The 23,448-nt window shown below is 45.2% G+C and overlaps 1 protein-coding gene across 1 annotated transcript in view; it reads right to left on the reverse strand.

Moving 5' to 3' along the window:
- Nucleotides 1-23,448, reverse strand: part of LOC144133475 (nuclear pore complex protein Nup133-like) — a 50,116-nt gene that overhangs the window by 5,420 nt on the left and 21,248 nt on the right. The window contains exons 15-26 of the mRNA XM_077666589.1: nucleotides 22,394-22,454; nucleotides 20,687-20,758; nucleotides 17,170-17,445; nucleotides 14,845-14,951; nucleotides 10,241-10,340; nucleotides 9,448-9,564; nucleotides 7,292-7,411; nucleotides 4,953-5,157; nucleotides 3,914-4,047; nucleotides 3,144-3,183; nucleotides 1,812-1,990; nucleotides 1,202-1,274 (exon numbers count right to left, since the gene is read on the reverse strand). Coding sequence (XP_077522715.1) covers nucleotides 1,202-1,274; nucleotides 1,812-1,990; nucleotides 3,144-3,183; nucleotides 3,914-4,047; nucleotides 4,953-5,157; nucleotides 7,292-7,411; nucleotides 9,448-9,564; nucleotides 10,241-10,340; nucleotides 14,845-14,951; nucleotides 17,170-17,445; nucleotides 20,687-20,758; nucleotides 22,394-22,454 — 1,484 coding nt within the window. The remainder of the gene's footprint in view (nucleotides 1-1,201; nucleotides 1,275-1,811; nucleotides 1,991-3,143; nucleotides 3,184-3,913; nucleotides 4,048-4,952; nucleotides 5,158-7,291; nucleotides 7,412-9,447; nucleotides 9,565-10,240; nucleotides 10,341-14,844; nucleotides 14,952-17,169; nucleotides 17,446-20,686; nucleotides 20,759-22,393; nucleotides 22,455-23,448) is intronic.

Genomic DNA, 23,448 nt, shown 5'->3' on the forward strand with positions numbered 1-23,448 from the left:
CACCACCTCACTGGAATGTAAACACGAAGATCTGAGCCCAATGAACAAGCCAAAACTGCATGCCTGCTTTAACTCAGCTCTTTCCCTACTGCCCCCATTCACCCCTGTTAGCCCACTAATCATGGGTACAATGCCAATTTTAAAAGCTTCTGCGCTATTCTTGGACATCCTGCACCATATGACTTGAAGTTACAAAACTACAGTTTAGTGTTAGCTCTAGCTTGCTTTTTTTTCTTGCATGATGGCAATTATTGAACAGCCTGTGAAAACAGCAGAGCGTCCAAGTTGACGGCCAAAATGGCTGCCTCCTCCAGCCTACCTTGTGTCCCTTACAAGGATCTTTCTTTTCAATATTTCCTTCAGGAAAACAGGGTTCAGTTCATACACAGGCCCTGTATTTACATGCATTTATACAGTGCTTGCTACTGGATAGGCAGATGTCTTGCATATTCCAGAGTTTTTCAGTATTTTTTTTCTTTTCAGATACAAGGTCATCTTTACAAGCTCTGTTCAGATTTTACATAAAAATTTTTTGTTGTTGCAAAATTTTGTTATAAAAACATGACACATTAACAAATCTTGTGTAATTGAAAAATAACACAAAATGAAAGGGATGCATAAGAAATTCAACAATTAATCACAGTAAGGGTGAAAAGTGAGGGAATGAAAACATGAAGGCGAAATACAAAAAAACACTGTTGGGTTTTTTAGGCTTTTACTCTGGTTGTCTGTCGCTTTGTATTTTGCCTTCATGTTTTCATTCCCTCACTTTTTGCCCTTACCCTGATTAATTGTTGAATGACATTATCTTTTTATCTCTGTCATGCTCACTTATTGTTATTGTTCTTTACGTGAAGCGCAGTGAGCATTTGGCTCAAGTTTTTATGTTGTTCTTTAGTATCCAGCAGTGTTACATGGTTAGTCAGCTGTGTTCTCACTTCAATTTTATCTGTACATGTGCCAATGACAAGGCAGTCACGTGCTTGGGTTTCGCTTTGACATAGAATGCGTTGTATTTTTTATGAATAAACAGTTGGCAGTCTGCGCCCATGGTGTTTTGTGTGTTCCTCGCCGGCTATGTTCTCGTCTTTTGTGCAGTTATACCATTTCTGGAACTATGAACCAACTAGCCCACAAGAACGTCCTACTAAAGAGTAATCTCCATTTTTTTTTTTGCATGTTCACACAAATTCTCACTCACCATTGATGAGGTCAGTGTATGCCTCTGGTGTATCACTGGCAAGTGCTGCCAGCTTGCTGTGGCTCAGCAGGTACTGTGGGGGAAAAAAAAGAAACAACCTTGAATTGCTCTAAAAGAGAAGGATAACTACAGTTTGACAGCATGCATCGAGACGCAGTGGTAAAATAAGCCAGCTAGCAGCCCCTGAACATTGATGAAAAATTTATAGGGCTATGAGGCAAGCTATGATGGAAAGGCTCCTGGACAATTTCGACCGCCTGTGGCTCTTTACCATGCACCGAAATTCCCATACCCGAATGCCTTCTCATCTAACCTTGAAAAAGATGGCATAGTAAGCGAGGCTTAGCGTCCCGAAGCTGCGCATGGCCTAAGAGAGATGTCGTAGTGGAGGTCTCCAGATTAATTTTGACCTCCTCGGGTTCTTTAATGCGCACTGACCTTGCACAGCACAGGGGTGTTTTTGCATGTCACTTCCACTAAAGTGGGGCCGCTGTGGTTGGGACTCGATTCCGCATCCATGAACTCGGCAGACGAATGCTACAGCCACTAGCCCTCAACGACAGGTGACCTCATATCCCGGAATGGCTTCTCTGAAGCCAAGTGCACCAACCTTCTTCCGAAGCATATGCTTCTCCTCACGCTGACCCAGGCGGTGCAGTGTGGTCGCAGCCTTCCCCATATTCCCCATCTGAATGTCGTGCAGCCAACTCAGGGTGTCATGGCCCTCGAGGAAACGTTCCAGGTTGCCGTGCTGCGAGGCAGGCTGGTCTAGTAGCTCCCCGCGTCGCCCTGCGTGAGTTGTTAGAAGATGCATCTGTGATACAGTGCACAAGTTGTACATCAGTAGAGTGAATACTGGCTAGATGTGGCCAGTTCTACTTGTGTGCACTCATAAAAAATTATTTTTTTCCTCCAGTAAACTGGACCACAAGTGGGCACTGCATGTTGGCAATCTCCATGCCACTCCTGCATTTTGGAAAGAACATCAATCGAAGTACAAACATCTCAACCATATGAGCTGCCGGACAGTCAATAATGTGAGCAGCCCCAGCTGCTCATTCACATTGTTTTGACATCTATTTCACACATGCTAGTATCAAGTCGATATGAAATCAAAACAGCTTGCACATGCATACTCTCGCTTTCGCTTCTATGCGGATGCATGCGAGCTAGTGGAACGAATGAAATGTGTTTCAATGCGTGCCTAATGCCCCTTCGGAGGACACCACATGGTTATGCATCGATGTATGCTTGATTTGAGTGAGGTTCAATATCCAAACTTCATTCCAGTCTGAGCGTACTTCATATAGACTGACTGGCCTAAGTGAAGCACAGAAGTGAAATGAGATGCCCATGTACACCGACTCAAGAATAGAGAAATAAACAACCACTGCATGGTAATTTTTTGAAACAAAATATGGAGGACTCCTGAACTAAACAGAAAAAATGGAATGTGTTTGTTGAAAAGGTAACCAGAACAAACTCTTCAGCACGTTGATAGGGCTTTGTTGGAACAAGTCACAACGTTGCAAAGTAGGGACTGCAGTCCTCACTCGCTTCACAGCCCTAACCAGTGACCTTGCAGCCTTTAAGGATAAAAATAATTTACAATCGTAACGTCAGGCCAGATCAACACGCTAAGATGTGAAATGCTTTAGTGCAAGTGCAAAATGTGTGTGCTAACTGCCTAGAAATGCCCAGGGAAAGCTCAAGTAAGTGTTTCACTTTCTTAAGGCAGCATACTATTACATTTGCATTAGAGATACAAAGGTCCAGATGCACACTTGCTTCCCATACCAGTGCCTACAGCCAGACATAAAACGGGAGCATTTATCTCTACACAGACTGAAAAAAGCAAGCTTAATACTAAGGAATAAGCCACCTGAGTCACGCATTAAAGTGACCCAGGTAATCCTAATGGTTATTTCAAACTAAAACTCACCTGTGTCAAGCTGCCACTTGAAAACGAACTCTGAAAAACCCTGCAATGAAGTCACGGAATAGGTTTTAGTACACCTACCTTGACAAGTACATGACGATAAAGCTTTAGAATAGTGTGCGCATGCTTATATATGCTAAATGCACGCATCTTGTAGGACATTAAGCTGCATGTTACATCAGAACTCTTAGTCAGACATGCAAATGTGGCCGCGAGGACAACTCGGGTTGCAAAGGTGCATGACACCTAGTGTTACAACAGAAATATTTCTGTCAACAAATTAGTGTTTTGTTGCCTAGAGGTGACCAAATTTCTAAACGAAATGAAAAATAGAGCAACTTTATCGCCAGTTAATTTTGTTATAGGGGATTTGAGATAAAGCAAAAGCTCAGTGCACCATAACTAGTCTGTGTACATAGCCAAAAAAAATGCTGGCACTGCCATACTGGCAATGTTATTCAACTTACAAATTCAACACCCACTCACACTACACTGAAAACACAGCACCCACAACAGCTTGGCCTCAGATAATGTTTGACTCATGTGCAACGCAAAGCACACCATTCTTTAGTGCAAGCTGCTGCTCTGCGCATCGTACTAAAACTGCCGTATGTTGAAATGCCATAAAAGACAAGGTTCAAAAGGAAGATTGCAGCACAAGTATGGGATAACAAAAGAGCAAGATGGCAGTGACACGTGTTACTACATATACAGTGAATGAGTAAGGTGTGAGTTCTCAATATTTAAAAAGCAAGATAACAATTTATGCGCACCTGGTCTTTAAACTGGATCATGTAGTTCTCCAGTTTCTCTTTGTTCTTGGTGACCTCACAAATCTCCACCAGGGATGCAAAGTCGTAGTATTTCTCAGCCAGTGCAGCTGCTCTTTCGTACTGGGTGGCCTTGACTGTGAGAGAGAAAAAGATGCATGATTTATTTTGGTGCTAAGGGTGACCCTGCTATGTATTGAATAGGACCCCTTTTGCATTGGGCTGTGGCACGGACAGAGCTACAAAGATGTTGCATATTGCCAAGCTGTGCCCTGAAGATGTACACTGGCTTGGCAGTTTCGTTTTCTGTGCTAGTTAATGCACTGTGTGTGCAACAAATGCTGCTAACAAGTGATGACATCGTTTCCCACAGAGTTCCCCTCAGACATCTCAACAATACCTATGATAAGGCAGGTTACGTGGGGTTTAACATCAAGAAGCTGCATGTGGGATGAGGAATACTACAGCAGAGGCCTCCAGATTAATTTCAACCACTTGGTGCTCGTTAATGCGCCCCCGACATGGCACAGGCATTTTTGCATATTGCGTGCATCGAAATGTGGTCCCCATAGCTAGGATTCAACCCCATGACCATGGGCATCAGTATCCGAACACTAAGCCGTCAGTAAGGCGAACACTATTGTTTATTATTTAATTTTGTTGCAGAAACACACTTCTGCAGTCATACAGTTATGCTTTCTAATGACCTCATTTCAGGTGGCCATCTTCAAATGATATGCAGCCATTGTCGTAGAATTACCACAAGTGCCATGAAGCGCCGAAGAAAACCTAGCATTGCAACACAGGTGCGTCATGCTTCCTGCTTCTCTAGTTTTAAATGAGTAGGGCGACATACATGCCTAGGGGGACATGTTCTATGAGCAGGGCGACATACATTCAAAGTCATGAAATATCCAGGGATTAAACTGAAATGCCATTGCACTCGAAAGAGGATTCGATGTGGCTGACACAGATGAGCCTTTGCACAGCTTCAAAAGGTACAGTTTCGAAAAACAAAGGAACAGCACTGAAAACCACCCACTAAGAGGAGCAATGAGGCGCTTTCTGTCCTGCTGATACTGCAGCTCGAGTGCCTCGTAGGTCGCTGGGTCATGCGCCAGCGAGTCCAGATGAACCTTGTGGCCATTGAGGACCAGATCAGCCAGATCAGTGAGCTGTTGGAACACTCGTCCACGAGCAGCAGCATCGTCTGCCACTGGCACTGCATTTGTGGCTGCCAAAGCATGCTGCGAGCGAAACAACAAAACAAGCGAAAGTATGAAAGAAAACTTGAGCGTTAAATTAGCATTTCATAAGCATGACAACCTCATTGACTTGCGTACCATGTACTCCAATACATTTCAGAACTGAACTACAACTATCTTCAGACAAAGTGAAACTAAATGTTGACAACAACAGTAAAAACTGTGGATGTACAGGAGCTTCCACTTCAAACACACAGCCCTCATAGACATCAGCCAGATTACGTCCAGTGAAGGGCAAAGACCTCTCCTATCTCTCCACTTCCCTGCATCAACTACTGTCACCCTATCCCCAGCATGTTTCTAATCTCACCTGCCTACTCAGCTCTCAGCCAACCCCTGTTCCATTTCCCTTCCCTCAGAACCCGCTCCACCACCCGAACAGACCATCATTATCAATTCATTGCATCAGATATTCCGCCCATGTCTATTTCCTCTTCTCAATTTCAGCTAGGATATTTAAATTCCTATTTGCTCCCTGAACCTCACTGCCCCTATGTTGTATCTGCTTGTATGCCTCGTTTTTTTATGCTGCCCCAAGGTTTCATTCCTGAAATACTGGAAAGTACTCTAAAAAAATTGTTGCAGTTATTGTGCATCGCAGGGAAACTCTCGAACAATTTGTTTCAGTGGGCATTTTTTAGATCCCCAAGCCATGTTCATCGGCGCATGTTAGGAGGTTTTTTTTTCTTCTCAGTTAACAGTTTTCTGCTTAGATAACTTGCGGTGCAGATTTCTTCACAACTGTTTGATCTATTTTGACCCTGTTTGTCATGTTGAACTCATAGGAAAATACTACAGGTCAGGACACACTGTTTTGCAAATCTTTGAATTATAAATTTCTTGTATTAAATTTTGTTTTCATTCTAGATATGTCGACGGACACTGCATTGCAAACATTCAAAACCAGAACTTTTGCCTCGCGAAAAATAAGTTCTATGAATGACTTGACCTGTAGCATGCCAGCAGGAATGCAATGAATGCTGAACCAGCCTTCTGCCACATTTTCTTAACTCTACAGCCTTTTCGCAGGATTCAGAGGAAAAATAAGTACAGTCACATCCGGATATATTGAACTCGAAGGGGATCATGAAATAGTTTGAGATATAGACAATAGAAGTAGATAAGCTTATTGTAACCTAGAAGCAAGAATACAGTGCTCCCATACTAATGATGCTTTTCATGCATCGTGCCCACCAGGGAGCTGGCAGCGAACCGCTCGATAGGCGTGTTGCTAGGCCTACCTGTTTCTCATCGAAGGCTCAGCAGACAGTGCTTTGGAACTAAATGCTGCCTACTATGTTTAACCCTGCTGCCAGTACACCATAAAAAGAATAGTCGCTGATTTAAATTAAGAATGCCTTTGGCAGTGAAGCGAGCTAAGCATGCCAGGTGAGGGCCGCCACTAGGCTTTAGTTAAGGTTAGCTGCACCCCGTGACAGTGACGTGGCATGGAAAATGAGTATGAGACTGAAGAAAACCCTCAAGAATGCCCAAGTTTCATCTCGTCAAGCTGTTTCACAGCACTAGCGCTGCCACCTGGTGCCTGAGGCCACGCAGCCTACCCGTCTCCACGCGCTAAATGTGGTTGACGACTTTGTAGCGCTCCTCGTGCCGCGCTCGGCTCGCAGGCCACGGCACGCGGCACCGGACAAGAAAGAGCAAGTTGGGCTAGGCTGCCGCAGCGCAAGCAGCGCAAATAAACAGTTCGAACCTCAATGCTGTCGGAGCTGGTTCTTCCTCGCCTTAGCTCCGACAGATTCGTTAGCAGAACTGCCAACTGCAGGGGCCCAGCGCGCCGTTTGATATATCGAATGACTGGCGAAATGGCGGGACTTCCCTATGTTTTTACACAGGATTTTCAAGGGGATAATCTGTGTTTGATATAGCCAATAATTCAAAATATTCAGGCTTGACTGTATTAGAAAACCATTTACTGGAAATATAACAGTGAAATTCTGCGACAGTAGACAAAAAATTACCTTTAAAAAATTAAAAATATTTCATGTAAATACATCAAGAAATAAAAAATTTTGCTGAAAGCTGCTTCCCCCTTTAATGTTACCCCAATTTACCCTGGTCAAAGCACGCATGCATGCATGCATGCACGCACACATACCTGCTTGCAGATGACGTCGCGGAGGGCTGTTGTCCAGGGCCGAAACTCCACAGAAATCTCACGGGATTCGTAAGTGAGCTGTTCTTTGTCTCTGAACAGGCACACTTCTTGCAGCACCCTCTGAAAAGGGTGCAGTGATGAGAGTATTGGGTGTTGTTTTGATCCAGTTGAATTTTATTCTCTTCCGAGTGGAAGAACAAACTCAGGACCCATTTTTGCACTCTCAGGCACTTCTGGCAGCTCTGGGCAAAAGCCTCGAGCAGAGGTTCTCTTTTTTTGCCCTAAGGAACCCCTACAGCCTTCAACATGTGCCAAGGAACCCCGCCTGAACATAACTGAACATTTTTATATGATTTTGTACTTTAATAACAAAAAATAAATAGCATAGCTCATCATGGCAGGTCTTTGGCTGCAACTCCATTTCAATCAAAACCAAAAAAATATTGAGGGAAGTTTTTTAATGGCCCACATGAAATTACCTATTTAGGCTTCAGTTATTTTCCCATAATACAGGAACTAATTTAGATATTCTCAACCTAATTATATTTTTGAAAACAGGAGGAAGAAATACATATACACACCTTATTCAAATAAGATACAGTCATGAGATACGAACATGAGTGTCACGCGGCATCCGTTCATTATATCCCGAAGTTCGTGGTAAGTGGACCACAGCTTGAAAGAAAGTTGCTTGTCAAAACACAAAATTTTTTACTTTGTGAAAAAGACCGTGATGGACGTCTGTTTTTGCAGCGCAGGTCCAATGAGGGAGGTTTCCAGTTTATTTAAAGCAGAAGTGTGCTCTTCGCCGAGGCCCTTGGCATAGACAAGTTGTCTGAGGCTCTCTATGTAGCTCAGTGGTACAGGCGCGCTTATGGGTGTTTGCTCTGAAGTTTCATCCTCATCTGATTCCTCCGCGTCACTCTCGTCACGCACTTCAGAAACGATGCCCTCGTCCGCGCACAGTTCCGCAGCGTCGGCGTCGTCATCGACAGAAATACAATCATCCCAACCTATGTCATGACCCCCCATGTCGAAGTCGACAACGCGCTGCAACAAATTGGTGCCGGGCTGGTCATCTTCCGAAGCACCAGGCTTGGCATCAGACACTCGACGAAGGCAGCCTTGCGAAAGCAGTTTCGCTCGCCAGTGGCCGTCACCTCCGACCAGGCCGCTTTCATCACCTCTACCGCTGAATACAATGGAAATGGGCACGGTGTTCCCGTCCGCCATCCCGAATTACGACCAGGGCCCGAGATTTGAACGAAGCCATCGAAACATTTGCACCGCAACAAGAGTGACAAAAGTGCGCGATGGGGTAGATGTGCACCGTGCACAGGCGGCAATCAAGCCAATCAGGCTAAAGATACAGACGCACAGCGCCAGCAGAGAAACCAATGAGGGGCGTCCGTGAGTGTCAGTGCAGCCACCTCTTGGCTCCCATGGAAGGCCTGCTTCACGGAGCGTGGCCTCCGCGATCGGCACCGGCGGCGGTGCAGTTGATAGTGGAGGCCATGCACGGATTTGCAAGAGAGTGAGGAGAGGGGAGCGGAGTTGCGAGGAGGGGCGGGAGGGCGATTTTGAAAGGCGCGTCGGCGGGGAAAGGATAACTAGCTCGAGAGCGGCATGAAACAGGGCGGGCAGTTCGCCTGCGATGAGACTCGGGAAAACATGCTGCGCGCCGGGCGCACAAAGGGGTCAGAGGCAGGCTATCTTGCATCGCGGTGCCGGGCTTACGCCGTCTGTTCGCTGAAACCGACCAGCAGGGCTTAATGACGTTCATTATACGTGTGGTTTTGTGCCATTTAAACAATGTATATTTTTCGCGCAGGTCTCGTTCGTTATAAGCGAAAGTTCGTCTTAAGTGGGGCCATTATATGTGGGCTCGACTATCTATAGTCGACTAGCTCGACTATAAAAATTTTCATTTTAAGACCTGCGTCTCACCTAATATAGCACCCAGGCAGCAGCCGCAGCTTTTGATTACAACGACTACTAAGTGCATGTGTGCCTATCACCTCTGCCGAGCTGCTTTATGCCTTTTGTTCTATTACCTGCCTTCTTGCTGTGACAACACCACATCAAATTACTAAATCCTGGCCACGATGCCCTGGAGTAAAGCAAATAAGCATGCTCAAACAACGAAATGAACGTACCACAAAGATAGCGTTGACTTCGGTGATTAGCGCGAACTCATCCCTTGGAGATAGCCCTTTCCTCAACTCCTCTTCTTCGTCGACCAGTGCAGGAAAGAATTTGTCGAACTCTGACACCTACAGAAAAGAGGAAGAAAATCAACTTATGCGTCACAGTTTAAGTGAAACAGCCCTGACTATATACTTGTAATAGTTTCATGCTGTTATCTCCAACGCAAACCAAACATGAAAAGGTGACCAAATAACTACGATAAGCTACCCGAGGGAACCAAGACAGTAGCATCAGCAGCCCGATAAAGAATAAAATGCTGGACCAAAAAACTGCAGTGAAAACTTTGAATGTTTGCATAACTGAGCCTTGTAGCTTGCAAAGCAATGACAAATAGACCTCGGTGCGACTAGGCACGACCACTCGGACAGTGCCACATGCGAATGGCGCAAGCACTAGTCTGTGTCGCTGTGCCACCCAGCCCTGACTATTGACAGGAGCCCGTCTAGCTTTCGTTTCTGCCATTGCCCAGGAGATTCACAGCTTTCCAAGCCTCTCTGAAGGAGCCCGGCACATTCTGAACTATTTCGTGCGACCAGCACCGTAGCGAACACAGTTCTCTGCAAGATGGCCCAGGCACCTTGGCAAAGCACTGGGGAGTAGCCCAAACCACTGCGCATGCGAGCAATCGATTTTTTTCTTTTTCTTTCTTGCTGACTGGAAAGTTTAGTATGCTGCTTAATATGCTGCTGCTACATAATGTGCCAGTCTACAGAATGAGGAATATGACGAGGATTTTTTCACCTTCTGGTAGAAATGGTCCACTGCTGTCAGTTTCCCAGGAGCAGAAACACTGGGTGCCTGGACTGCACGTCTGATCCCAGCATCAATTATAGCACTGAACCTAAAATGAAAATGTACAGACACAAACGAAGGGTATGAATCAAAGCAGTATAGTATGTGTGAACATACTGTCACTGAAAGCTCACGTCATCTGAGAGTAAAACGGCTTAAAGGGAAGGGTGAGCAGATGGCAGGAACAATAGATTATTAGCGACCCATCTTCCTTGCGAATGAACAAAGAAAAAATAAAGGGTTGTGCAAATATTAGAACATTTTGAATGTCGATGCGAATAAGTGGCGCCTGATTCTGACTTCGAAGTGAATACAGTAGAATCTCGATGATACGATTACGGCTGATACGAATTTCGGGATGATACGAATTTTAAGAATGCTTTGAACAGACTACATTGTATAGAATACGTTAAGATTCGGGGTGATACGAACGGTTTCTGAACCCGCCGCGGTTGATACGAACGTGCAAACCAGTGGCGCATGCGAGCGGGCCGGCGCGGCGGGGCTCAAGGGGGGAACATAGCCGCCGCGAGTCCTCTCCACCCCCCGCCCCCCGCCGCGACGAACGTTGTACGAACACGCAAACCGAGCCACCGAGCAGCTCAGCGCAACACTGGCGTTCACAGGGGGAGAGGGTACCTACCGCGCCCCGCGGCCTCTTCTCTCCCCCTCCCCCCCACTAGCCACCCTACCCCCACCTCCCTTTCGTAGCAACCATGTAGCAACCCGACCAGCACGAACCATACGAACGGCCAAGGCGAGACACGTGCCCAGTCGTGTACGTCACCCATTTGCTGGCAGCTCATTGGTCTATCGAAAAGTTGTCTCGCCGGCTGTTCCCGGGAGGGTGCCGCCGCCGCAGGGACCGCAGTTCTCCGTTCGCCGCTTCTTTCTGTGCTTCGCTGTGACGTGAACTGCCGAAACGTGACAAGGACGCAAGCGTTCGCTGCTGCCGACATGTCACGGAAGCGTAAAGCCCTTTCTTTTAAGGAGAAGCTCGATGTGCTGAAGAAGGTTGACGAAAACCCTAAGAAGAAGCGTGTCGACTTAGCAAAAGAGCTAGGTTTGGCACCGTCGACGCTCTGCACCATTGTTGGGCAGCGAGAAGTTATTTTAAAGAATGTGCAGCACTTCGGTGTGAACGTGAAGCAGGCGAAAACAGCGACCCATGTCAAGCTGGAAGAGGTCCTGCTGACTTGGTTCCGCGAAGTGACAGCGGCCGGCGTCAACGTGGACGGCAAGGTGCTGCGTGAAAAAGCCGACACCATTGCGCTTTCGCTTGGAATTGAAAATTTCCAAGCGTCTGGGGGATGGCTGCACCGGTTTAAAGAGCGGCACGGACTTGTCTACCGGGTCGTCTCAGGTGAAGGCAAGAAAGTGGACCAGTCAGCTGTGGACGAGTGGCTGAACACGCTGCCGGCGCTGATTTCGGAGTACGCGCCACGCGACATATTTAATGCCGACGAGGCGGGCCTCTTTTTCAATCTTCAACCGGAAAGGAGTTTGTGCGTAAAAGGCCAGGCATGCCAGGGCGGCCAGAAAAGCAAGGAGAGAGTAACAGTACTCTTTTGCTGCAACTCGGATGGATCCGAGAAACTCCAGCTTACCGTCATCGGTAAGTCGAAGAAACCGAGGTGTTTCCGATCGGCGGAGCGTTTGCCTGTCTTTTACAAAGGTAACCGAAAGGCGTGGATGACTGGAGATTTTTTCCGCGAATTCTTGACAAGCCTTGATCGGAAAATGGCGTCAAGAAACCGGAAAATTTTGCTTTTCGTGGACCAGTGCTCTGCCCACCCAAAGGAAATTACGTTCAACAACGTGACAGTCAGGTTCCTGCCGGCGAACACTACCAGCCATCTTCAGCCACTGGATGCTGGGATAATTAGAAATGTTAAACATCATTTCAAAGGACTCCTAGTGAGGCGTCTGCTGGCGAAAATTGACCGTAAAGAAGCAAACTTGCGGATCAGTCTCTTGGATGCTTTGCACTTTCTAGCCATGTCGTGGGATAATGTAACTTCAGACACAATCTCGAACTGTTTCAGAAAGTGCGGATTTGCCATCGGACTTGATGCGGCTTCGGCGGGAGATTGTCAAGAGCCAGGTGAAGACTTCACGATTGATGGCTGGGACAATCTGGAAACTGAAGCTTCGGCTCGAGACTTCGTTACCGCGGACGACAACGTCGCGACCTGTGGGCTGACGTCTATTGAAGACTTGGTCAGCGAAGCAGATAACTGCGAACATGAGCCTGACAGCGATGGTCACGCTGACGACGAGTGTGATCAACCGCCGTCAACGGCAGATACTCTTCACGCTCTGGACGTTCTGCGCCGCACCGTAAGTGCCGGCAGCGTGAGCGACGAAACAGCTGCACGGTTTTATGCCTTTCAGGCGGGGCTTGTCCGCGACATCAACGGCAAAAAAGTGCAGGCAAGCATTACGGACTTTTTCAGCCGCAAGTAGTTCGCCGTAATAAAGTTTGGTTCATTTTTCGGTTGATTCCCATGTGGAAGTTGGCTTGTTTTGGATCATACGAATTCGGGATGATACGAATATTTTGCATGCTCCCTTGGAATTCGTATCATCGAGATTCTACTGTACTACTATTCGAAACTGAATTTTTCAAAATATTTTTAGTTTATAATTCAAGAAAATAAGCTGCTTCGATACTTCTACACGATTGCACCGCTCTGGATGTCTGTGCACACAGCGAGTGCAGCAGCCACGTCTATAAACTCGGCCTTCGACAGCTGACCGGCATGGCATGTCACCGACGAGCGCACGTAATGGAACAAAGCACAGACAGTGCAGATGCGAAAAGAAACAAGCCGTGGCGGGAACTGTGCTGTGCCCACGACACGGAAGGCCTGAAAGACGAAGAGGATGAAAAAGATAATGCACAACAACCAACATGACAGAGGCTCTATCGGCGTTTGCTTTCATAGTCACAGTGTTGCTGGAAACCAATTCTGGAAGCACGCGATACCTTATTGTTTACACCCTTCGTCAGTTGAAAAGAGATGAGAAGTGAAATGTCAGTAATTTTAAATACCGCGATGAGAAAGCCAGCACCACGAAGTGTTTTGATCAGTCTTCACTTCGAAGAGCAACACCATTTTCTTACGCTCATGATCTTGGCGTAGGAGTATACCTTCCCTCGTGCATCTACAGGTGCTATCTTCTCTTCAGAAAAAGTTTAATTTAAACCTGCTCCCCACAAATAGATGCACCGTGCACTTTTACGCAGCGGTGCACCTTGCGTTGCAAGAGAGTGTGTTCGAATGCCGACAACATGCCTCCGTCCGGAGCAGTGCAAAATTTCGAGGTTGGTCTATGCGAGGACCCATCCCTGAAATCGCGGGTACCGCATCCTCCAATTGGTATATGGCTGCGTGCCACGTGCCCCTTTGGCGTGTGTACGGTGCCTTCACTGACTTTCACGTAATGAACCACTCAAACCATAGCCTACCAGGCTGTGGTATGAACATGCGATCAAGCATGCATAATGTGATCAAGTGACCGTGTGCTGCGATAATGAGGTCGGAGAAATTGCGGCATCAGATGCGACATATCTGAAATTTCAGCGCGAGAAAAATCTGTCAGCAACCTTTATATTTAAAATCAGCAGCATGTAAATAATCGCACGGTAAGGACTTCAGACTGTGACATTTGGTTAACGTTGGCTTACTGCATTTCGTACACTGCTATAGTTTGAAAGTATTTATTTTTGTTTTGTTTCATTTTTTTTAAACATCAATTGCCTCAGTGATTTCTGCACACCACGTATTTTACATATGATATTCAGCTCTAATGAATATTGAGTTTTTTTACTACTACATTTCACGTCGCTAACTATTCGCTTCAATTAAAAAATATTTGCTTTGCTTTGAAACTATTTGAACATAATGACTATTAGCTTTGAACGCAAAATTCACTATTCATACATGCCTAGAAAGATGTATGTCGTCTATAATTTAAATGAGACTAGGTCATGTGAGCTGCTGACTCTGACCATAGATTTTAAAGAACGCACACTGCAGTCTCTGTGGCTTGAGGTTCTTGTGCAAGCACAGAACACAGCAGATGCAGACAATAAATAGCAGACAACGAACAAATGATAACACGCAAGTTTCCAGGGAACTCGACCGGTACGGGAAGAATTCTTTGTTTTCCGTTTTCACCGGATGCCTTTCCCTTTTCTCACAGTCATTAGGTGTGTATCAACTAAGGCCAGCAACACGCTTTAAAAAGAGCTGAACTTCCCTGTCAGTGGGCCTAATAGGTGGCACGGTTGCACAAGCATCAACCGTATGTAGTCATTTGTTAATTTTCCTCCATTTATGATGTGCCACTATTACAGATAACAGTGTGCTCAATGCAGGCCCTTTGCTGTGTTCCTCTGTATATGTTTTCCACATGCTACAGCTGCGCATGAACTTCATTTATTCAGATGTCACACCAACTAGCAAGGTTTCAACTATTTTTAGTAACTGTGGCGTTTGGCGGAACACTAAGGCAGATTTGCCTACTTATAGCAAGCCGTAACTCACTGGGATTGTAATGAACGCAGCTGCATGGCCGCAACCAGCTTCTCTGCCTGCTCCTGAAGTAGCAGATTGGTTGCCATCGGCGATCCTCGCACGGTGACTGCATAGAGCTGTGCATCAGACAAAAAGATACCCGTGGTGTTAGTACAACAACTCGGTCCGCCTTCCAAGCCTTGATCAGCATCAGCATCAGATCAGCATCAGCCTTGATCAGCACAGTGTTCCAAATCTCTGGCAGATAAAAGGAGCTCTAGTCGTCCCCTCACCGAAGGAAACAACTTGCACGAATGCCCTGGAGCCCTGCTACGCAGCTTACAAGCGCACCCCTTTGAGCTCTAAACTACTGACAAAAGCTATACATGCTGTCACTCTTTAAGCAGCAGTACACAAAAACCTCCATTGTGGAATGCACTGGAGCAACTACACAGACTTCGCACAGATAGCACAGATGCATGACAGATGGTGGCGGCACCTGGAATGCACTGGAGCAACTACACAGACTCCGCACAGATAGCACACATGCATGACAGATGGCGGCGCTGTTCCAGAACGGAGGCTTTTGTGTACTGCTGCTTAAAGAGTGACAGCATGTATAGCTTTTGTCAGCAGTTTAGAGCCCAAAGGGGTGCGCTTGTAAGCTGCGTAGTAGGGCGGTGGCGGCGGCAGCAGCAGCAGCAGCAGGAAGTCCTAGTTAACTGCTGTGCATTTGTCGTTCACTACCTTTAGGTGGTATTCATACATGCTAGCAGGTGTGGTAGCAATGAAAAACCCTATCTCTGTTAATCTTTTACTTGTTATGCTTGTCGCAAAACTTCAAAACATATGTGTGCAATGTCTGAGAACTTGGTTATGTCAAAAGTGTAGCAGAAAAAAACTACTTTGTTAAATTATGGAAGGGACAGGGTTAATTGGAGAGACATGGGAGAGGCCTTTGCCCTGCAATGGGTGTAGTCAGGTTAACGATAATGATGAAAGTACTCACTATATGGTGCTCAATGAAACAAAAATTAAGAAATTAAAATTCATATTGCACATCTCAATAAAGCTGTATAGGATGCTTTTCAAAAATTTGGTTCTGCTCTAGAGCTTGTACCCTATTATAAAGCACGGAAAAAGAGGCAACCTCAGGCAACTACCGATGAAGTAGCAATAAATGGCATGCCATTTTTGCCACCTTAATTTGAGCCTGCTGGTTTAATCAGTGGTCCATGGAATTTGTTAAGCTAGTTAAGCCAGGTTGAGGCTCTACCTTCTTTACTAACAATATCGAAGCTCTTCCAACAGGGTTTACACAGTGACATCAAGGATGATGTCATGAGTAGCACTGAGGGGGTAGGGAATACAAAAGAGCTTGATCAAAGGCGCTTTATCTCATCAAGAATGTGCATGAACTATTGTGGAGTGTGATGCCCCCCAGACCACAACCACATTCTACCAGAAAAAAAAAGAAAAAGAACATGAAATCATTTTCACAGTCCTCTTGAGAAGAGGTTTCTTGTACGGCGATACACTCTTCTAAAGCTGCAAAGCGAGGGCAATGTGCACCCAGTTTCACATCATCATCATCGTCAGCCTGATTCCGTCCTGCTGCAGAACAAGAGACCCTCCCACTGATCTGCAACTAGCACCGCTCTGTGCAAGGTACAGCCACCCAATCCCGGCAAATTTCCAAACCTTATCTGCTTATCTGACTCTCTGTCGCCCTCTGCTATGTTTTCCTTCTCTTGGAATCAGTTCTATTACCCTAACGGATGATCAGTCATCTGCTCTCCATTTCAAATGTATGAATATACTAGTGTGAATTATTTTTTTCCAGAGCTTTTCAAGGTAGCTACAGTGACCTTCGCCACCAGGCTTGGGAGTCTCTAGGAGAAGCCAGCTTTTTAAAGACCCTGGCAAAGCGCACAGCGTGCCAGTGCAAAGAAGGCAGCAATGGATGTGGAAAGCATGCAGTGTGGGTAACTGAGAAAGATAAACTACTAAAAGGGCTTTGGGGGGTGGGGGTGGGGGTGGGGGGGGTGGGGGGAGCGCTGGCTACGGTTGGCATGACGGTTGACACTTGGGGCACTGGCTACTGTTGGCAGTTTGAAATTTCATTGTAATCTTAATAATACATATTTTTAAATTCTCCCATGTTCTCAAACTCCCCCCTTGTGTGATATTTGTTCAGATAAAGTAGTCATCTTTTCATTAAACTGTCACTCCTACTGACATCTTCTAACAGCAGCATCAAAAATGAGAATATGACTGCTAATACACAATTACGCGAAAAATGCTTAAATCTGCCATTTTTCATGGAATCGTAGCAAGCAAGAGGCCTTAACGTACCCTTGGCCAAAGACCGACGCCCTTGAGAAAGTTCAAGAGCAACTGGTGGGCTCGCAGCTTATCTTCGAGTTGGTGGTGGATGATGAGCGATGCCGAGCTGTGAGCAGCGCTGCCACCTGGAGCGTGCTGCTGTGCCCAGCGTGGGTCCACAGCGGGCACGTCGTCCACCAGCCGGTAGCCCAATTGTGAGACACACGTGTCTAGGGCAGAGTCTGTTTCACTGGACGGCTCCGCGCGCCCCGGGAAGATGCTGTCCACGATTTCTTCACTCTTCAGCTGCATTGCAGAGAGGCAAAGATGGATGTGAAAGCTCAGGGCATCGGGATGAACCCCAGACTAGGTGAAGCTACGTGAAATGCCTCGAAATGAGAACAAACATCCATGATGCCCTTGGTTAGAGCACTTGCAGAGAGCACAAATGGGCCATCGCCATCATCAGCCCAATTATGTCAACGGCAGGACAACACCTGACTCTCAGCTGCCCCACAGTGCTTGCCTTCTCTTGAAGTCCATGCCATTACTTACTGGACCATCAGTTAGCTTGCGTTTGCATAACATGCCCTCCTGCCCATGAACACTTCTCCTTGACTTCAACTACGATGTCATTAACTAACATTTGTTTCCTGAGCAACTGTGCTCTCTTCTCCTCTCTTAATGTTGTACCTGTCATTTTCCTATCCATAGGCAGCTGCGCTGTTCTCAATTTAGTCTTGTCGCCACTACAAACAGGTACCAAAGCCAAAACTTGTTTTTGCTCTTTATGCTACAACTACAGAAATGCTGCTGCTAGTAACATTCATGCCAAATTCCCGAGCATATAATGGATATTTTTATTCAGAAGCTCCACTATTCTCTGGCTATGATTTTTCAAAGACAGACATTCAGCACCATGTCCCTAGCCAATGGCAGAGGAATATTGTGCAGATTATGCAATTTGAAAGAGCACACAAATATGGCAAAGCCAGGAAGTAGGTCGGGTAGGCAAAAATGTGCTACGGCTAGAGGTATAAGTTAAGGTTACGTCTTATAGGAATTCATGCAAACAAGTTAGCAGTTTTCCGATTTCACATTGCATTTATGATGTCGTCCCGTCGCGAAGAAAAGCAAAGTAGACTCTGGATCAGAATGCGAAAGTGTAAAACGTCATTCCAAAGGCAATGTATTTTTAAAACACCATGACACCTGCGTGCAAGAGTCACTCTCGGTTGGGGATACTGGGCGGGAACACATCCTACAGAAACACATATAAAGAAAACTTCCCGAAATACGTTTGTCATTTCAGAGGGTAACCATGAAGGCGGCCATTAGCTGACAGCAAGTACTTTGAAGGAGAGTGCAACAAAGTGTGCAATGACATCACAAAGCTGACATCTTTTTAAAATGTCTAAATAAAAGTGTGCTATAACGCAGGACACAACCCTAACAGGAGCTCTATCAGCTGGATGTTTCTCCAAATTGCACAAGATCCTTGTGCAGTTGCTGTCGCTTGCACTACATTTGCTCGCTAACACAGTCATTAAAACTACAAAGACTTCTGCATTTATCTGTCCGGATTTAAAAAAAAGCTGCTGTGGGTAAAGTACTGGCCTAATCGATGGCAGACATCGCTCACAAAGTAGCATATTATGGTCTACGTTCTTTGAGATGTAATGAAACATCAGTCCTTGCCAGTATTTGGTGGAATTAAGGACAAACTGCTGTTGACTGCGAGTACAGTTTTAGCAGATGCGAGCCAAGCAGTGAGTCCAACAGGCTGCTCCATCTCCCAGGCGAAGAAGCAACTGAGAGCCCGTCCGTGGGCTGGCGTTTCTTTTGAAGCTTACTGTTGCCTTTTTGTGGTGTTTTAGTTGTCGAAGCTATGGTTCTTCCTTTCGACTTCAATTTTCATGAGCAGGTGAAACGGCATCTTCAAGGAACTGCACAATTTGCCCAGAAGGCATGGGTTGCTTCTCGAACGGACAGGGGGAACAACCCTTGCTTAGGCCGCTCAGCCAGTCTTTTCGAAAACTGTATCCATGGGCGACACTAGTATTTTAGTACATAATTAAAAAAAAAATCAGGCAAGTATTGATGCTCAAAGAACGTACACAATAGTAATATGCTACCTTGTGAGCGATGTTTGCTTTCGATTAGGCCAGTATAGTTGGCACACAGGAATTTCTTAAAATCCGGACAGATAAATATGGAAGTGCCTGTGACAGACTACTAGACAGCTCTACACGAAAAAGCACGGTAACTGAATGAAGGTGAACTGCTCACTGTAGCAAACGACGTCTGCGAATGCCTTCTATGTTTGTAAACATGGTGTTGGTCTATAGCTGAAAAGTCTGGAAGGGCACATGCCTGTTTCACTGCATGTTTCTCATTGGTCTGTACCGCATATCTGACACATTTTCACACCCTCCAATTTTCACGGTAACTTACTGCTATGTTGTGAAACCATGCTGCGCTTGACTGTACAGTTGACTATGTGAGAATATTCAAAGTTTTCGAACACAGAATTGAATATTCTCCTATTTGACGGGCTGAATGAATCAAATGGTGAATATACAGATTAATTCGAAACAAACTGAATAAATATAATTTCTGTGAATAGGGCCCACTCCGACATTGCACAGCACGCTGCTGTGATTGGTCTGCATGTTCATGATGCTCAAACATATGGTCATCAAGACTGGGCGACGTGACAGTGTTCAGCCAGGTTCAGCAAACACTGCAGTTATGCTTGATATCAGAGGCCACGGCTCATAAACCTTATCTCCTTTATCAATTGAGATGTTCCAGTGAGGCCGCGCTGAGGTTATCGAGCATTTCCACACCCCTAGTACAGACCATAGCTATGGTCTATGGACCAAACCCTTCCAGACCATATCTGGAATCCTGGCATATCCAAACCACCCCGAACAATATCAACTGCACAAAAGGAAACCTGCCCCCAGTATATGCTCAGGGACTTCGCTCTTCAACTCAACGAAAAAAAGTCGCCATTCACCACCTCCCTCCAGTGTGCCAGCGTGACTAACCGCCTAAATCCCCCTCCCCCGCGCCTTTTGCGACACAGCTGTTGTTCTTTTCACCCCCCTCCATACTTAGAAGACGCTAGCTACAGCTCTCGGTCACCCCTGACGGAGCCGAGTCGGCTTCGAAACGTTGGGTTAAAGTTAAAATCTTTGGTTGGAGATGTGCAGTTCATTATAAGACCATAGCTGCACAGTAAGACGCATTTAGGTAATTAGCTAGGCATTGAAATACTCACGTTGAGTTTAAACATCAGTGTAGTGTACGTCAAAACAAGGAAACATGCAGAAGGCAATTATTTAAAATCATCATCGTCAGCCCAACTATGTCCGCTTAGAAAAGTATTATTTGCAATAGTTTACCAAAACGCAATGTGGAAAGTTATGTAGCAATATACCAGAAACTCCTGCAGTGTAGCAGTGAGTGAGTGAGAATTGCCCCGCTTACACTCGGTGGGCAGAAAAAATGAAAACATGCTCGCCACTTGCCGTCCACTTACCAGCTCACTTTTGCAGAACAAGACGAATGCTGAACGCAACTTGGCAAAATTGCTTTCATCAACACTCGTCACCTGGAACGGACAGTGAATAGTGAGAGCGAGAAATGTTGCACAGAAGTATGAATACACCTCAGTGTATTCAAACAAATTTTCTGGTCCGTTCAAGTTCATTTTAAAGGCAGTCTACTATACACTCCAAAGTATCTACAACCTACAAAGTTTCAAGCTCTAATTCAACCTTCAGCTAATAAAAAAATCAATATGCTTGATGCCTCCAAAGTGCCAAAATGATGATTTCGGAGCAAAATGCAGCAGAACTATGCGCCTGTTGCTTGCCGCAACCACATCCCTGATGGCTGCTATCTTGTCTTGTTTGAAAGCTGGCGCTCTTCCCTGCATCTTCGTACTACTATTATGAAATCCTGTCAGAACATCCGCATTCCGCCATTTTCCGAGGCCTCTACAACAACCTTTGAACAGCTCGCGCACGTTTTCTTAATTTCGTGTTTTCTGCCAACACAGAAGTCTTTGTTGTTTTTTATGGTGCAATTTCAATTCGTCTTATACCGTTGAAATCAGAAAGAGCCAAACCATACAGCTATGCTATTTTTTTCATGGCTGGGTTGAACATACAAATTTTGTGAACAATAATGTCACCTATTTACATTTCATAATTATGATGCTTCGACGTAACTGAACATTTTTAGATGATGATGTACCTTAATAACAATATAAACAGCATAGCTCCGCATGGCAGGTCTTTGGCTACAGCTCCATTTCAAATGGAACCAAGAAATATTGAGGGAAGGCGTTTTAACGACCCGTAATAAATTAATTCCATTAGTTCCCATATTATGAGAAAATAATTGGTCTAATTAGGTATACTGAAACTAAATATATTTTTTAAAAAAGGAGCATGAAATACATATAACCACCTAGGTTCATTACAATATCTCCAATTATAAAAATTTAAATTTTTACTACCCAAGACTTCCCTTAGAATACTAGTACAGACCTCAAATATATTCAGATTCCTTTTCTTTTTGGCTGGTGATGGTGTGCAAGGACTTGCAAATGACAGCACTGCAGAATATACGCCCCACTGTATATCAGATAATTTATTACGGCACTTTTTTTCTCCAAGAGTTTGGTTTCTATGTGCTGCGATATCAAAGGACAGCAGTCCTTTCGCTCCTCTGTCATTTTCTACTAACACACAACCTGTAGTGGTTCCGTGTACTGCCCTGTGGTGTCAGATTGCAGAAACCAAAACCAAACTCTAGGAGCTAAAAAAGGCAGCAATAAATTATCTGAAGTTCACCCAGGCATATCTGTTCCAGTTCTGTTGCTCATAAGCGCCAGTGCACTGTTATCACCAAGAAACAACATGCCACAATTAATGGTGATTACTGAAACGGCCTTTAGAGGCACACTCACTAACATGAAAGAGCTTGCACCCTGTACTAAAGAAAGTATTGAGATGACCTGAGTGACTTGTGATGAGTGGAAGCTGCCATAAAGTTTTAGTCCATGCACATTTTTCCTAGACGCAGAGATATCTACGGCTCTCCCGTTGTGATTAAATCACGCCTGTGAATCTTTAACAGTTTGTCTGATGCACACTACACGCCAGATCTGCTCTCAAACGCCCATGGAAATACTAGAGAAGAGAGAGGGGGAAAAGGAAGTTTGGTGTGCTCTGCTCACCTCCATTCTCTCATCATCAGCCGGGGAATCTGAATCCTGAAGCAAGCGCTCCACAGCACGGCTGAAAGTAAGGTATGTGAAACAGTAAGCACTTGCTGCGGGACCACCTGGCAACAGTATCAAGAAATGTGCATCAGCAGCTGTATGTGATAAGTCTAGGAATAAGATCATCTTGATAATACTGTATACAAGGAACGGTAGCCAATGCCTACAAACGATAGGGAAACCACAACAGTTTTCACAAACCTCAAAAACAGCAAAACTGAAGACAAAAGATGGCTTTCACAACGAACCCTTCAAATTATTAGCCTCAACACTAATGGATATTCACAATATTGCTATATTCTCTTGCATCTTTCCAGAAGACATGCAAATTGTAGAAGTTGTCATTCACAAAGGCGGCACTGCACCAGATACCTCAATTACAGACTTATTTCAGTTCTCACGATACTATCTAAAGGTATGGGAAAAAAATCATATATGCGAGAATAAACAGTTTTCTATCAAAGCACTCAGTTTCATAAGATTGTGAATTCAGTTTCGAGAAGCACCGGTCCACAGATATGGCGCTTGCTCGACAAATATTAAGTCCTATATAAACTCAATTCCCATGGCATTATAGGAACCAGCCATTCGTTAATACTACAATCATATTTGAAATATCTTTAAACAAATGGTTGCCAATGGTCGCACTGTGTAAAACTCAGAACCCCTCCTCGCTGGCATACCGCTAAGTAGCAGTCTGGAGCCATTTTTATCAATAACATTAAAGGGGTATAAACAACAAATTTTGGCTGAGTGTTTTCTTCTTTGTAATGATGTGGAGGACATTAGTATACATGACTCACCATGTGGCATTCGCCTCTGACTGCTGAATAATTTATAGATTAGTTTCCTCTCATGTTGTTTCAGTTTCAATTGCCAAATGATGGCTGTGACATCAAAGGTCAGCACAGGCCACATAAGGGATAGAAAAACTGTGGTATAATTGCTGCTTCTTCATTCGTTGCCCTTCTGGCTCCTGAGGAAGGCTGGCTTTAGCATTCTTTCAAACT

The sequence above is a fragment of the Amblyomma americanum genome, chromosome 5 (assembly GCF_052857255.1).
Source record: "Amblyomma americanum isolate KBUSLIRL-KWMA chromosome 5, ASM5285725v1, whole genome shotgun sequence".
Taxonomy (NCBI): Eukaryota; Metazoa; Arthropoda; class Arachnida; order Ixodida; family Ixodidae; genus Amblyomma; species Amblyomma americanum.